The 12368-nt window shown below is 54.2% G+C and overlaps 5 protein-coding genes across 5 annotated transcripts, besides 4 other annotated features; 2 read left to right on the top strand and 3 right to left on the bottom strand.

Moving 5' to 3' along the window:
* Positions 1-171: 171 nt before the first annotated feature.
* EKO05_0010329 (uncharacterized protein) lies at positions 172-1224 on the bottom strand (the record flags this gene model as incomplete). Its single annotated transcript, XM_038947119.2, has 1 exon — positions 172-1224. One exon carries the CDS (start codon positions 1222-1224, stop codon positions 172-174), a length of 1053 nt encoding a protein of 350 aa, XP_038794345.2.
* A 2756-nt stretch (positions 1225-3980) lies between these two features.
* Positions 3981-5195, bottom strand: EKO05_0010328 (uncharacterized protein; the record flags this gene model as incomplete). The annotated part of the gene is made up of 2 exons (XM_038943165.2): positions 3981-4871; positions 4962-5195. The coding sequence occupies 2 exons, from the start codon at positions 5193-5195 to the stop codon at positions 3981-3983; spliced, it is 1125 nt and encodes a 374-aa protein (XP_038794346.2).
* Positions 5196-5941: 746 nt separating this feature from the next.
* EKO05_0010327 (Aminodeoxychorismate lyase) lies at positions 5942-6787 on the bottom strand (the record flags this gene model as incomplete). The annotated part of the gene is made up of 1 exon (XM_038947120.1): positions 5942-6787. One exon carries the CDS (start codon positions 6785-6787, stop codon positions 5942-5944), a length of 846 nt encoding a protein of 281 aa, XP_038794347.1.
* Positions 6788-6856: 69 nt separating this feature from the next.
* Positions 6857-6934: a tandem repeat.
* Positions 6935-7138: 204 nt separating this feature from the next.
* Positions 7139-7174: a tandem repeat.
* A 28-nt stretch (positions 7175-7202) lies between these two features.
* Positions 7203-7249: a tandem repeat.
* A 37-nt stretch (positions 7250-7286) lies between these two features.
* Positions 7287-7365: a tandem repeat.
* Positions 7366-7416: 51 nt separating this feature from the next.
* Positions 7417-8892, top strand: EKO05_0010326 (Tryptophan--tRNA ligase; the record flags this gene model as incomplete). Its single annotated transcript, XM_038947121.1, has 1 exon — positions 7417-8892. One exon carries the CDS (start codon positions 7417-7419, stop codon positions 8890-8892), a length of 1476 nt encoding a protein of 491 aa, XP_038794348.1.
* An 841-nt stretch (positions 8893-9733) lies between these two features.
* On the top strand, positions 9734-11702 carry EKO05_0010325 (uncharacterized protein; the record flags this gene model as incomplete). Its single annotated transcript, XM_038943025.1, has 3 exons — positions 9734-10398; positions 10473-10918; positions 10993-11702. 3 exons carry the CDS (start codon positions 9734-9736, stop codon positions 11700-11702), a joined length of 1821 nt encoding a protein of 606 aa, XP_038794349.1.
* Between the last annotated feature and the right edge of the window lie 666 nt (positions 11703-12368).

Below are 12368 nucleotides of genomic sequence, written 5' to 3'. Positions count from 1 at the left end.
TATAGCCTGATCAGACCAAAGCAAACACCCTCTCACTGCTCGATTCAATCACGTGCTTTGCGAAGAACGGCGCACACAGCATGTCACAGCATGTTGGTGGCCTCCTGACCCAGGCAGTAGACAATATCAGCTCATGAATTGATTCCGAGAGGCCCTGTTTGACCACACAGCCTACGAATCCCAAATCGGTCCATACGCTGGGACCCCTCTCCTCTCTAACCCCCCTACCACCATCCTTGTGACCTTCTCGTTCGACAACACAAACACTGCCTCCGCATCCATCTCCCGATACACCCTCCACGCGACCGCTAACAGATCCGGTCGCCCCATCTCATCCGTGTCGAGCACGATCGCGCTTGGATCAGCCCGGTCAACCAGGTTCATGATGCCCGCGCCGTACGTTGCGAGAGGTGAGCGCGTGGACCAGACTAGGCGCGCATCCTGGCCTGCAGGGCGATCGAGAAGTGAGGAAAGAGAGGGCCCAATGCCGGAGCCTGTCGTGATGATGACCACGCGTCTGTAGAGACAAGAAAGTGAGAGCACCCCAGCGCGGGGGTGAGATTTCACGTAGAAGCTCATTTGGACACTGCCCTCTTTCCTACCATCCCCTATTGGTCGCTGCGACTGACATTGTCTTTGGACGGCGGCGATGAGTCCTTTCGTCCAATCTCCGGCAGCGCTCACAACCATGCTGCTACCCTCCCTTGCCCCGTTTACCTCGACGTTGGGGAAGGTGGCGAAAGGGTGCCACTCTCGCAGTGGAGACGAGGACAGGGCGAGGCAAGAGTATTTGTGTACCTCATTTGAAAAGCTTAGCTGGACAGCGTGAGGTGAGAGCGGTGTGGCGATAAATGTCCAACGACGAAGAAGAACCCAGGGATATATCAAGAGCAAGGTAATAGCAACGAGGTTCCAGAACGTCGGCGCCTTGATGAGTAGGTACCCGAAACCTCGCTCGGGTATGTGCGATATGGTCTTGTAGTGAGTAAGCAGCAAGACCTGCGCCCAGAACAGCGCGACGGAGAGCCAGCCCATGAATCTATGCGTGAGTTCCCATGTGTCGTGATGTCGGACGCGAAGCCGTGGAAGAGAGAGTGCGATGATGGTGACCAAAAGCGACGAGACCACCAGCGTGAGGATCAAGATCAGAGGCGTATAGTTCCCCTGCGTTGCCCCTTCCCAGCTCATTACGGCGGTGAACAAGAGCCACCATGCCGTCCCCATGATTGCAGCACCACTGTGGATCCCGCCATAGCAATACACTCTACTCGTCACCCTCCTGACTCTGAGAGGTAAAGACCACGGTACGAGCCAGGCACTTCGGAACAAGAGGTTGACAATCCAATCCTGACGGAAGAGTATGGCGAGAAGGAGATTGGAGGATGTGAGCGTTGCGAGGTTGTCAAGGTCGAGAGCTTGGGAGCTTTGCCATGATTGACAACGTAGAAGAATGAGCACAGCGGCCAGGTTGATGACAACGATGAGGGTGAAAAGGCGCTGATAAACGGCAAAGAGGGTGTAGCAGAGGTGGCGGATGATTCGTGGATAGCTTTCAGGTGGTAGCGTTTGATGAACCGGCAGCGTTTCCTTCACTACCAGGGCGGCGGTCCACGAGAGGGAACTCGAGTTTGTGTTACGCTGCGGGCTGGTTCTGGAGTGGCTACACTGTAAGCCCTTCTCGAGATCCGCGATTCGTTTCGGTTGATCGACCAGGCGGAACTGCTCAGGATCAAAGGCCGCTGGTGGTGGAGTGGAAGAGGGAATGGGAGTTGATCTGATGGATGACCTGCCACGTTGTCTGTCGCTCGGTAGTTGCCGTTCTCTCCACCAAGATCTGTACTGGCAAGGGGCTATGGTAAGAAGTGCAGCTCTCCCTGGTCTTCGATTGTATGACATTGTAAGATGCGATCGGTTGTAGTGCTTGCTGTCAGGTGAGTTGTGCAAGTTGGCAGGATGAGCGAGTGGTTTATATTGCTAGCAAACACAGCCATAGTCCGGTAGACTGGGCGAGCAAGCCGGTTGACACAGGCTGGTCCGAGGTTGACACAAACATCGAACTGAAAACATCAGTAAGGAGTGTGCGTGACGAAATGAGAGGGAGCACAGGAACGGATGGCTAAGATGATTCTTGCTTCAGCGCCATGGTGTGTCGGTTCATCGGCATGCCATATCGAGGTGCATGTGTCTGACTTCCACACGTGGAATGCGCTTCAGGAAGACACAACAGGAAGGTCTGCATATACGGATGCAGCCCCATATCTCATAAGGCTTGGCTAGACTGGTTCAAGAAGTCATTGGCGTTGGTCAACCATACTTGCCATGCATGGTGGCCTGATCACCCCTGGGACAGATCGGCGGCCGGGTTTGTCGAGACTCTACGTGTGTGCACCTCGTGGACGGGAGGCAGCGGATAGCAGCATCGGAGAAATCTATGCATGCAGGCACGCCGTTCCTGGACATGGCGTCAACAGTACACAGTTCAACGTGGTGCAGTAGACTCATTCCGGAGAACTTGGCGGGTCGAACCGATGCTGTCACTGGTGCTCTCCCTTCGACCTGCAGAGCAAGACTGTTCGACAACGGCAGCGTGAGGAGGCAACACCTTTCGGCGGCGGCAACGCATGGGCCTTTTTGTTTGTTGTACACACTGCGTGTTTAGATGCGGGGCGCGAAGGGTCTGCGCAGAGGCAGCAGTGTTGTGCCTGTATTCCCTGATGTGCTGCAAGGTCAGCCACTGTTGCTAGTGAGAGCTTGCAGACTTGTTGTGCTCTCCATATCTTACTTGATAGAGTATAGCTCAAACTCATGCTGGGTGGAAAAGCGCAACTCCACTGTAGACTTTGGAGCTGCTTCACGCGTCCAATCGGACAGCGATCGTCCATGTCGCACTCTAGAAGAGTGTGCGTGCTTAGTGTCGATCTGCCGGCAGCCTACGCCACGGTCGATCCACTATTGTCAGCTCACGCCAGTGGTGTAAGCGGCTCAGGCCTGACGCACCTTCATATCGTTTTGTGTGAGAATGCACGCTTTACATCTCGAACCAGGTTGTCGGAGACTATACACCTGGCTCGTTGGGCGCAAGGGATGACAAGTTGGCTCCAGTCTCAGCCCAAAGTGCAAGTCTAAGGGAAATAACAACATAACCCCTGACGCACAACAAGCCAAATCGTCAAGCTGCTGCATCTGTTCCGAAAACAGCCCTGACGTTTCGGTGTTCTGCCGGTCGAGGCTGTCGTGGCGCACTGAGCGTTGTGCTGTGCAACCTCCTAACGGTCTTCCGTGTAACCTTGAAAAGATTTTCCCTAAGATGTCACAGTTTGGGAGAGTCAATGCGAGGTGTAATACACACGCACGGCAGCTTCCAAGGTGTCTAGTGCGCTCATCAGTAACGGTACAACATGTGCATAACCAATCAGAATCAGAGGACGAAAAGCGTGCGTCCAGGCCATGCTAGTTCAGTGCAGAGGGCTTCCATACGTACCTACCGAGACTTCGCAGCTGGTCGGTTCGAAAGGCTTCGGTCCTGGCTCGGACAGAGCGTGTGCAGGGAGCACGTCATACACGCAGCTAGCAGAGCTAAGCTGTAAAGCTCTGCCTGCTCACCGGTTGGAAAATAGCTTCATACAGTGTTTAAGCCCTTTTGACTTTGTCTTAAGCATGGAACATTTGGTGAGGTGCGCTGGTGTGAAAGGATGAAGATTGTAGACTCATGATTGTGACGAGTAAGATATAAGAGAAGAGAATATCTGCCACGTTCTGCCCATTTCCCAGCCAGAGTCAGCAGGATGCTCGCCAAACCATTCGATGGACAGAAACATTGCTAACTTCGTTGAATAAATGAGAGTCGCCGTACGGTACGAGCGTATTCCACTTTGATCCAACCTTCGGAAGTCAAACGTGAGTACTGTAAGACAGTCTTCCAACTCGTAGAACGCTAGTGCTTGAGTTGAATAATAGTTCAGAGCGCGCTGTGCTGATAATCACGATGCGAGGGTCGGCTCGTCGATCGCTTCCAACGTAGATCGTGCCGGGGTATTGGCGGAATGGCTGTCTTCAAGCTTGATGACCGAATCTGGACTCTCGACATACACAGCCTTCATGTCCTTCAAATGTAACATGGTTTCCACCAAACGAAGTGCGACAGGGCGACTGATGGTCTCTTGCATGTGTGCCCACAGTCTCGAATGCATTCTCTTCGCCATCACATCAACCACCAGGTCCAAAAGCCGTGCTGGAGGTTTCTCATCCTTTAGCACGCGCTGGAAGATGATCTCCACGGTGTTATCCGATACCACATGCTGATCCTGCAGTTTTTCACTTTCTTCAGCTGAAGTGAATCCGAGGAGGGTGTCGAGGGCGATACCCAGGCGCTGCGTCTTATGAATGATATCGGACGCAGTGTTGAACAGCTGGCATAGGCAAACCTCCGCAAGTGCATTCACCCCGAGCTTGATAGCCAGCTCGTAGACCTCGTAGAGATGTTCTGAACTTTCGTAGTGGAGGTTTCCTTGATAAATCCAAACAAGCAAAGATTGGACAGCAGCGTTACTGGTGCCACGAAGAAAGATTGTCTTCTGGGCCATGGCCTTGATCTGATCTTTCTTCCCTTTCTCTTTCTCGGAGATCTTGATCCTATTCATGATGCCGCACAACCGTTCGAACATGTTGAGCATGCCCTGCCAGTTGAGCGAAATGAGTCGCCCATGGAAGCTAAGCTCATTGTGAGTTTTGGAGTTGATCCTGGTCTTGGGGTCTTTCACAAGGCCGTCTGTTACTTGTGCTATCAGAGTGTCTTTGATCAGCTTACTAACGTTGGCCTGATAGATCGATAGGGGGAAGTGGTTGTCAATGTAGGTGATGAGAGATGCGGCCTGGTCACAGTTAGCGAAGACTGAAGAGGTTTGCCTGACTCGACGAGACTACCGCGAGTCGTTGTTATAGTCCAAAAAAGAATGACGTACCTTCTTCTCTACCTCGTTTTCCTCGTACCTCGCTGCTGTGAGACTCAGAATGGAGAGCGAAGTCAATTCCTGCGCAAGCTCTTCGCACTTGTCGTACTTGATACGGAGCGGCTTTGCTCGCGTACACCACAGCTGGACTTGCTGGCTGTGGCAGCAGACCATCCCCTCATGAATGCCGCAACTGTCCTGTAGCTCATCTCCATACTTGATCGAGATTACACTGTCCATAAGCATTCTTGACAAATAGTCAGCATAGCAGTGAGGCTGCAAACCCACAGAAGCTTACTGAAACGGCTGAAAGCTAGATCCGGAATCGGTCGGGGCCGGCGTGTGATTTGCAGAACTTGGACTTTGTGCAGTGGACGCTAGGGGTGTCACTACAGACTGTACTGGCTCGCTGCTTTCACGATTCATGCTAGAGGCTCGCGGTAGTGTAGTGAGACTCGCGGTCTGCTCCGTAGTCATCGTGAGCAATGGTTATGCTGTGAGTAGGTTAAGGAAAGTGTGTGTGAGAAGAGGAGTTGAGGTTTTGCATCTCAGTTATTGTCGCAAAGACTGCTGGCTCTCACCTCGGGTGCTGCATCTGCAGGACGTCGTGGCGATAAGTGAGGGAACCTTGGCGCTCTGGCATATCGAGGCTCTCGTGTGTTTGGCATGTGATGAGTAAAGAGTGAGATACAGGAAAAATAATGACACAACTAGGACGGAGGCGATGATACCGCAGTCTTGACAACTGAGCTCGTAGTGTGTGAATATGATACGGTGAAACCCGATGCTTGATAGTAATGCATTGCGCTTGCGGTGCGCAGCGAGAGGTGTGGTAGTAAAACAGAGTCCGATCCAGCCTGAACGAGTAGGAAGATGGAAGAAGAGGGAGAGAAACCAGTACGCCATCGCTAAATGTTGCCCAACAAACCAAGAGCTATGTAACATGATCCTACACATATGCCAAACACGAGCACTTTTGAACAGTGTCGTACTCACTCGTCATCACTCGGCGGCTTGGCGAGAGGAGCCAACAATGAGCGTCCGGCAAGGATGGCTTCGCGGTCTTGACGCATGCCCTCGAGCACGCCAACGAGACCGCCCTCGCGCATGCGCTCTAGCACAACCTTCATGCCCTCTCTTGCGTTGGGCTGGCTGCGCTGCGCACGGGTCAGGCCAATCTTCTCAATGTTGCGCTGCAGCGCTGCGGTGCCCCAGCTCCTCAAGAAGCCCATCTTCGGCGGCTCTTCGTCCGAGGTGGTGGAGGCAGCCTCGTTGGCGGCCTCGCGCTTCCGCTTCCAGGTCTCGCCGATGTGAGAGTGAAGGGTGACCGAGGAAACGACTTCAGTGGTCTCGCCATTGTCTTGCACCTTGACGCCCTTGCCTTCCTTGTTGAAGGACAGGAATCCGTGCCTGCGGGCGGCGCCCTCCATGCCCTTGAACACCTTGGCCTCGTCGGGGACCTCTGGGCGTTTGAAGTATTGGCGCTCGACGACAGACAGCACGCCCGTCCACTCGAGATTGCGGGACTCGGTGTCCATCCATCCCTCCTTGACATCTACGACACTCTTTTCGAGGATGTAGGTCTGCGTGTCTCCGGTGGCTGAAGCGCCAAGCAGCGACTTGGGCAGAAGACGGAGGACGGCGGCGGGCAGCTTGGAGCGCTTGAGGTGCAAGCGGATGGTGGTGAGGCGCTGGGTGGCTGGGTCGTAGGAGCGGGCGATGGTGTCGGTGGAGAGGACGTGGGTTGCGTAGGGATTCGGGTAGCGCAGGAAGTAGGCGAGGGTGACGGCTGGGAAGGAGTAGGCGTAGGTCTCCTGGGACGAGTAGAACTTGACCATGGCGGCGGCGAAGTGTGCGGTCACGTGCTCGCGGTGGGGTGTGCTGATGAGGGTGCTGCCGAGGGAGGCAGAGGCAGCGAGGCAGAGGCAGAGAGGCAGAGAGGCAGAGAGGCAGAGAGGCAGAGAGGCAGAGAGGCAGAGAGGCAGGTCAGGCTGGCGGTGTTGCTATTGTTGTGGGTTGTGTTGCATGATCAAGACAGCCAATTGTCAGGCAACAATTGGAGCAAGACAAAGACGTCGTGTGTGATGGGTGTGGTCAAGCGTGTGACGTGCGCGGGTCCGTGTGGGTTGGTGGCATGCGAGTGGTGTGACGTGGGAAGGCGATGAGGGAGCTCGGGGCGAAAACGACGAGTGGCTGGAGCTGTGGCTGGAGCTGTGGCTGTGCTGGATGACTGCTGTTGGCGGGGTCGCGGTTTGTGTTCTGTGTTCCGTATCCGTATTCTGTATTTGTGTTCTGTATTCGCTGAGTCAACGCGCGTGTGCTTGTCCAGGCCAAGTGCTGTGCTGTCTTGTGCTGTGCTGTGCTGTGCTGTGCTGTCCTGTGCTGTCCTGTGCTGTCCTGTGCTGTCCTGTGCTGTTTCCGAGTTCTGCACCTGCTCCCGCACCTGCTCATCACCGTCTCGCTCGCCATGACAGAGCCTGAGCCGCCCTCAGTGGCAGCTCTCAGCATCGCCGCTACAGCTGCAGAGCCCGTGTCCAAAGCCACGGCGCAGGAAATCAACCCCTGGGACGTACAGGCGGCCACCGACGCCGACGGCAACATCCAGGAGTTCGACTACGCAGCCATCTCCGCCCAGTGGGCCACCAAGCTCATCGACGATGCCCTCCTCGACCGCTTCGAGCGCGTCACGGGCCACAAGCCGCACCGCTGGCTGCGCCGACGCCTGTTCTTCTCCCACCGCGACCTCGAGCTGATCCTCGACAAGTACGAAAAGGGCGAGGACTTCCTGCTCTACACCGGACGCGGCCCCAGCAGCGATGCCATGCACATTGGCCACACCATCCCCTTCGAGTTCACAAAGTGGCTGCAGGATGTCTTCGACGTGCCCCTGGTCATCATGTTGACCGACGACGAAAAGTTCCTCTTCAAGGAGAAGCTGAAGCAGCCCGAGGTCTACCAGTTTGCCCGACAAAACGCAAAGGACATCATCTCCATTGGCTTCGACCCCAACAAGACCTTCATGTACATCGACTCCGAGTTCTTCACCTCGGGCTTCAACAGGCACTTCAATCTCAATGCTACCGAGTTCGAGAAGCTCATCACCAACAACCAGGTGCGCGGCGCTTTCGGCTTCCATGGATCCACCAACATCGGCAGCAATGCGTTCGCTGCCAAGCAGTGCGTTGCTGCCTTCGCCTCCTCCTACCCCTTCATCTGGGGACAAGACCACAAGACCTACCACCGCTCCAAGCAGCTCGCCGCCATTCCTTGCCTCATTCCCTGTGCCATCGACCAAGACCCTTACTTCCGCCTGGTTCGCGAAAACTGTAGCAGAATGGACCAGCCCTCGCCGAAGCCCGCCCTCATCCACTCCAAGTTCCTCACCGCGCTGCAAGGTGCAGGTGGCAAGATGAGCGCATCCAACCCCAATTCCGCCATCTTCATGAGCGATACCGACAAGCAGATCAAGAAAAAGATCAACTCTCACGCCTTCTCCGGCGGACAAGAGACGCTGGAGCTTCAGCGCGAGAAGGGCGGCAACCCCGACATCGATGTCCCGTACCAGTACCTCGCTTACTTCGAAGACGACGACGAGAAGCTGCTCAGACTCGCCGACGAGTACCGCAAGGGTGAGCTCACAACAGGGGAGATGAAGAAGACGTGCATCGACATGATGTCACAGTACGTGAAGAGATTCCAGGAGGCGAGAGCCAAGGTCACAGAGGAGACGCTCGACGAGTTCTTGCGCCCAAGGCAGCTGGAGTGGAAGGGCAACCCCAATGTGGTCAAGCCAAAGGTCGAAGAGAAGAACGAGGGCGAGGCAGCAGCAGTAGGCGCAGATGGCCAGCCCATGACCAAGAATCAGATGAAGAAGCTTGCCAAACTCGCGGAGCAGGAGAAGAAGAAGGCTGAGAAGGCGGCCGCAGCAGCTGCTAAAAACTAGAAGGCAGGCAAGATACCAAAAAGAACGAATCTTCACAACCACCCACGGCCTTGTGTCCATGCCCAAACTCTCTTCCGTCTCAGAGCGCTCAGTGAGTTGATTCTCACGAGACCATTGCAGGCCGATTCCTTGACATTTACCATTGGCGTTTTTGCATGACTATGTCGTCATCTCTACAAACATGGAGAAAACGCTATTCATTCCGCAGTGGTGCCCGCCCTGAGCATTGTGATGGCGTACACTTGCTAAACATCTAGGCCTACTTCTCTGCAACCATCAGGGCTCAGATCGCGGGGAGAAGATGAACGCTTGGTACCTGCATCCATAGCCTACCGTTGTTCCCTTCCCGCTCGGCCCGCTCGCGCCAACAGAAAGCTTGGCCACACATCAAGATGCTGCCGCCCCTACTTCCGGATCATTTGACTCGCTCTGGTCTCTCCGCTTCTCTAACGTCACGCGACGCTCTACCATTCTTTTCCATGTTCTCAGGTCTCGTGCTTGCCCTTTTGGGGCAGTTCGGCCCCAAGCAGCACAACTGATCGACCTTTCATTCGGTCACCGCACGTTGGGAGTCGCTACCGACTCCTCTAGATTGGCACAAGCTGGTCCGTATGGCCTACCTAGATCATCAAGATGTCATTGTGTATAGTCCCATCCCTTGCTTCCCGGCTCACTCGAAATGTCGAAGACAACAACAATGTTGTTTCACATGCCATAAACAAGCACGATCTCCTGGGCTTCCACCTCACTGAACTAGCTTCTTTGCTACTTTTTTTTCCCGATTCTCTTCCCAAGCCTTGACGAGTCGGCTGTAGCTAGATAGTCGAACCCCTGATTCGTCATGATATCCATCGGCAAGACGCAAGGGCAGGGTCTCCCAGGGCAGACGTCATCTTCGTCGATTCAACGCGAGAACAGAACGTGCTCGGATGGCTCAGCGGACACCAGTCTATCTGCCGCCGTCACCAACACAACCTACAATTCCGCTACACCATGCTTGATACCGTCTTCGATCACCTCGACCGCAGCCAATTATGTCGAACAGAACATGACCCTCCGACAGGGTCTCCGCCGCTATCCAAAAGCAATCATGTGGTCCATCCTCTTCTCCTTAACCCTGATCATGGAAGGCTACTCTACCATCCTCGTCCCAAATCTTTACTCTCTCGACCCCTTCCGCCGGAAATTTGGCACGCTGCAACGCAACGGCGACTACGAGATTAGTGCTGTATGGCAGAGTACGTTAGTCAATGGCGCTTTGGCAGGTCAGATTGTTGGACTGTTCGCGGCAGGTTGGCTGGCTGAGAAAATCGGGTATCGCAGAACGCTTATGGCTGGATTGACGGCAGTTACTGCCTTCATCACAATCACCTTCTTCGCAACGACTAAGCCAATGTTGCTGGTAGGGCAGTGTTTACTCGGGGCGCCATGGGGCGTGTTTCAGACCATCAGTACGGTGTATGCTAGCGATGCGTTGCCTGTTCAGTTGAGAGGGTATTTGACCACGTACGTGTACTGTTTGGTGCTCAAACAAGAGTCGTCCCAACCCTTCCATTACCTTGTCAATCTAACTGAAATAGATACGTTAATGCTTGCTGGGTAATCGGTCAACTTATCGCCTCCATTGTACTCCGCGCAATGCTCTCCATCCCCTCGCAATGGGCATACAGAATTCCGTTTGGTCTGCAATGGGTATTCCCCGTTCCCATCTTCATTTTCGTATTTCTCGCCCCGGAATCGCCGTGGTGGCTGGTCCGACAAGATCGCTTCAAAGAGGCCAAAACTTCGCTCCGCCGCTTGCGCAGGCAGGATGAGGATGAGTTGGACGCCGATTTCGACGCAGGTTTGGAAGACACGTTGAGATGCATCAAACAAACCAATGACAATGAAAAGGAAGCGCAGAGTGGAACTAGATACGTCGACTGCTTCAAGGGTGTGGACAGAAGGAGAACAGAAATAACATGTATGTGCTGGATCATCCAAACACTATGTGGTAGCACCTTCATGGGCTTCTCAACCTACTTCTGTACGTCTGATCCCCTGCCAATATCCCCTCCCACAAGATGATCTTCACAACGTTCAAGCTAACACTTTGAACAGACGAACAGGCAGGCCTTGGTGCCCGCCATGCTTTCACACTCTCTCTTGCACAGTTTGCCCTCGGTCTCCTTGGCGTCCTTGCTTCCTGGCTTCTGCTCTCATACCTTGGCCGCCGCACAATCTACCTCTCGGGCCAAACGCTAACATTTCTCTGTGTCCTGTTAATCGGCATCCTAGCCTGTATTCCACACTCACATCCATCTATCTCTTCCTCAAACACAAACTTGCCTCGCTCTACTGGCGGTGGAGATGCTGGCAGAGGTGAGCGAGTCGGGGGTAGTGGACCGATTCCTTGGGCGATTGCAGCACTTCTCCTCGTATTTACCGCCGTCTACGATGCCACAATCGGCCCTCTGTGCTATACGCTCGTCTCAGAAATCCCTTCAACCCGCTTACGTTCAAAAACAATTGTATTAGCACGCAATTGCTATAACATCTCCGGTATAATTACCAACCTAATCACGCCTCGCATGTTGAACCCAACGGCTTGGGCTTGGGGAGCTAAGGCGGGTTTCTTCTGGGCTGGAACGTCGGTGATTGGGCTTGCATGGAGTTGTTGGCGGCTTCCTGAGACCAAGGGGCGGAGTTTTGCCGAGATCGACACGCTATTTCGCAACAGGACGAAGGCGAGAAAGTTCAAAGGGACAAGGATCGTGGGAGGTATGCAAAGAAGGGAAGTAAGTGGAAACAGCAAGGCAAGTGAGGTGTAGGTGCTTTTGCTTTGCTCAATGTATCACAAGATTCTCCATGCTGGAGCGTCGGCTGAACCATTCACCTGGTTGTTCCCGTACTTGACTGTTCGCAGGAAACAATGAACTCCTCGGCGTCTCTTCATCCAAGCGAGAAGATTGGGTATTTCCCTTTACAGATTGTGTTACACGTACGGCAGAGGTAAGGTGTGATATGCAGAGCGGGTTCACGACACCATCACAACAAATGCTTTCCCAAAACCAGATCACGCTGCATCCCAGTAAAGCATCATGCTACATGCTCAAACGGCGCTCATGCAACCACTCATAATCTGCCATCGCATCCTTCACCAGACCGTCCAGCCTCCCCGCCAGTTCGCTTTCAAACTCCTCTTCCCACCTTTTCTTCTCGGCTGCAATGTCGATCGCAGCACTATCGAGCTTTGCTGCCAGAGCTGAAGCGATTACAAGCACTGTGTCCTTTCTCCTCTACTCCACCGCCTGCATCTTTCCCGGCTCTTACCTCACCCCATAGTTCGTACGGGCGCACCAGAGTGCTATGCATAAAGCAGAAAGAGAGGGCAGGCAGGAAAAAGTACCCGTTGCGCGGGTGTAAGGTGATGGACTGCTGAGAGGGAAGAGCGAGGAGATGCGTGAGGAGGGTGGAAGCTGTTCGAGGGATTGATA

This window comes from Ascochyta rabiei, chromosome 19 (assembly GCF_004011695.2).
Source record: "Ascochyta rabiei chromosome 19, complete sequence".
Taxonomy (NCBI): domain Eukaryota; kingdom Fungi; phylum Ascomycota; class Dothideomycetes; order Pleosporales; family Didymellaceae; genus Ascochyta; species Ascochyta rabiei.
The sequence above is the reverse complement of the archived record's forward strand: the minus strand, read 5'-3'. Positions and strand labels throughout refer to the sequence as shown.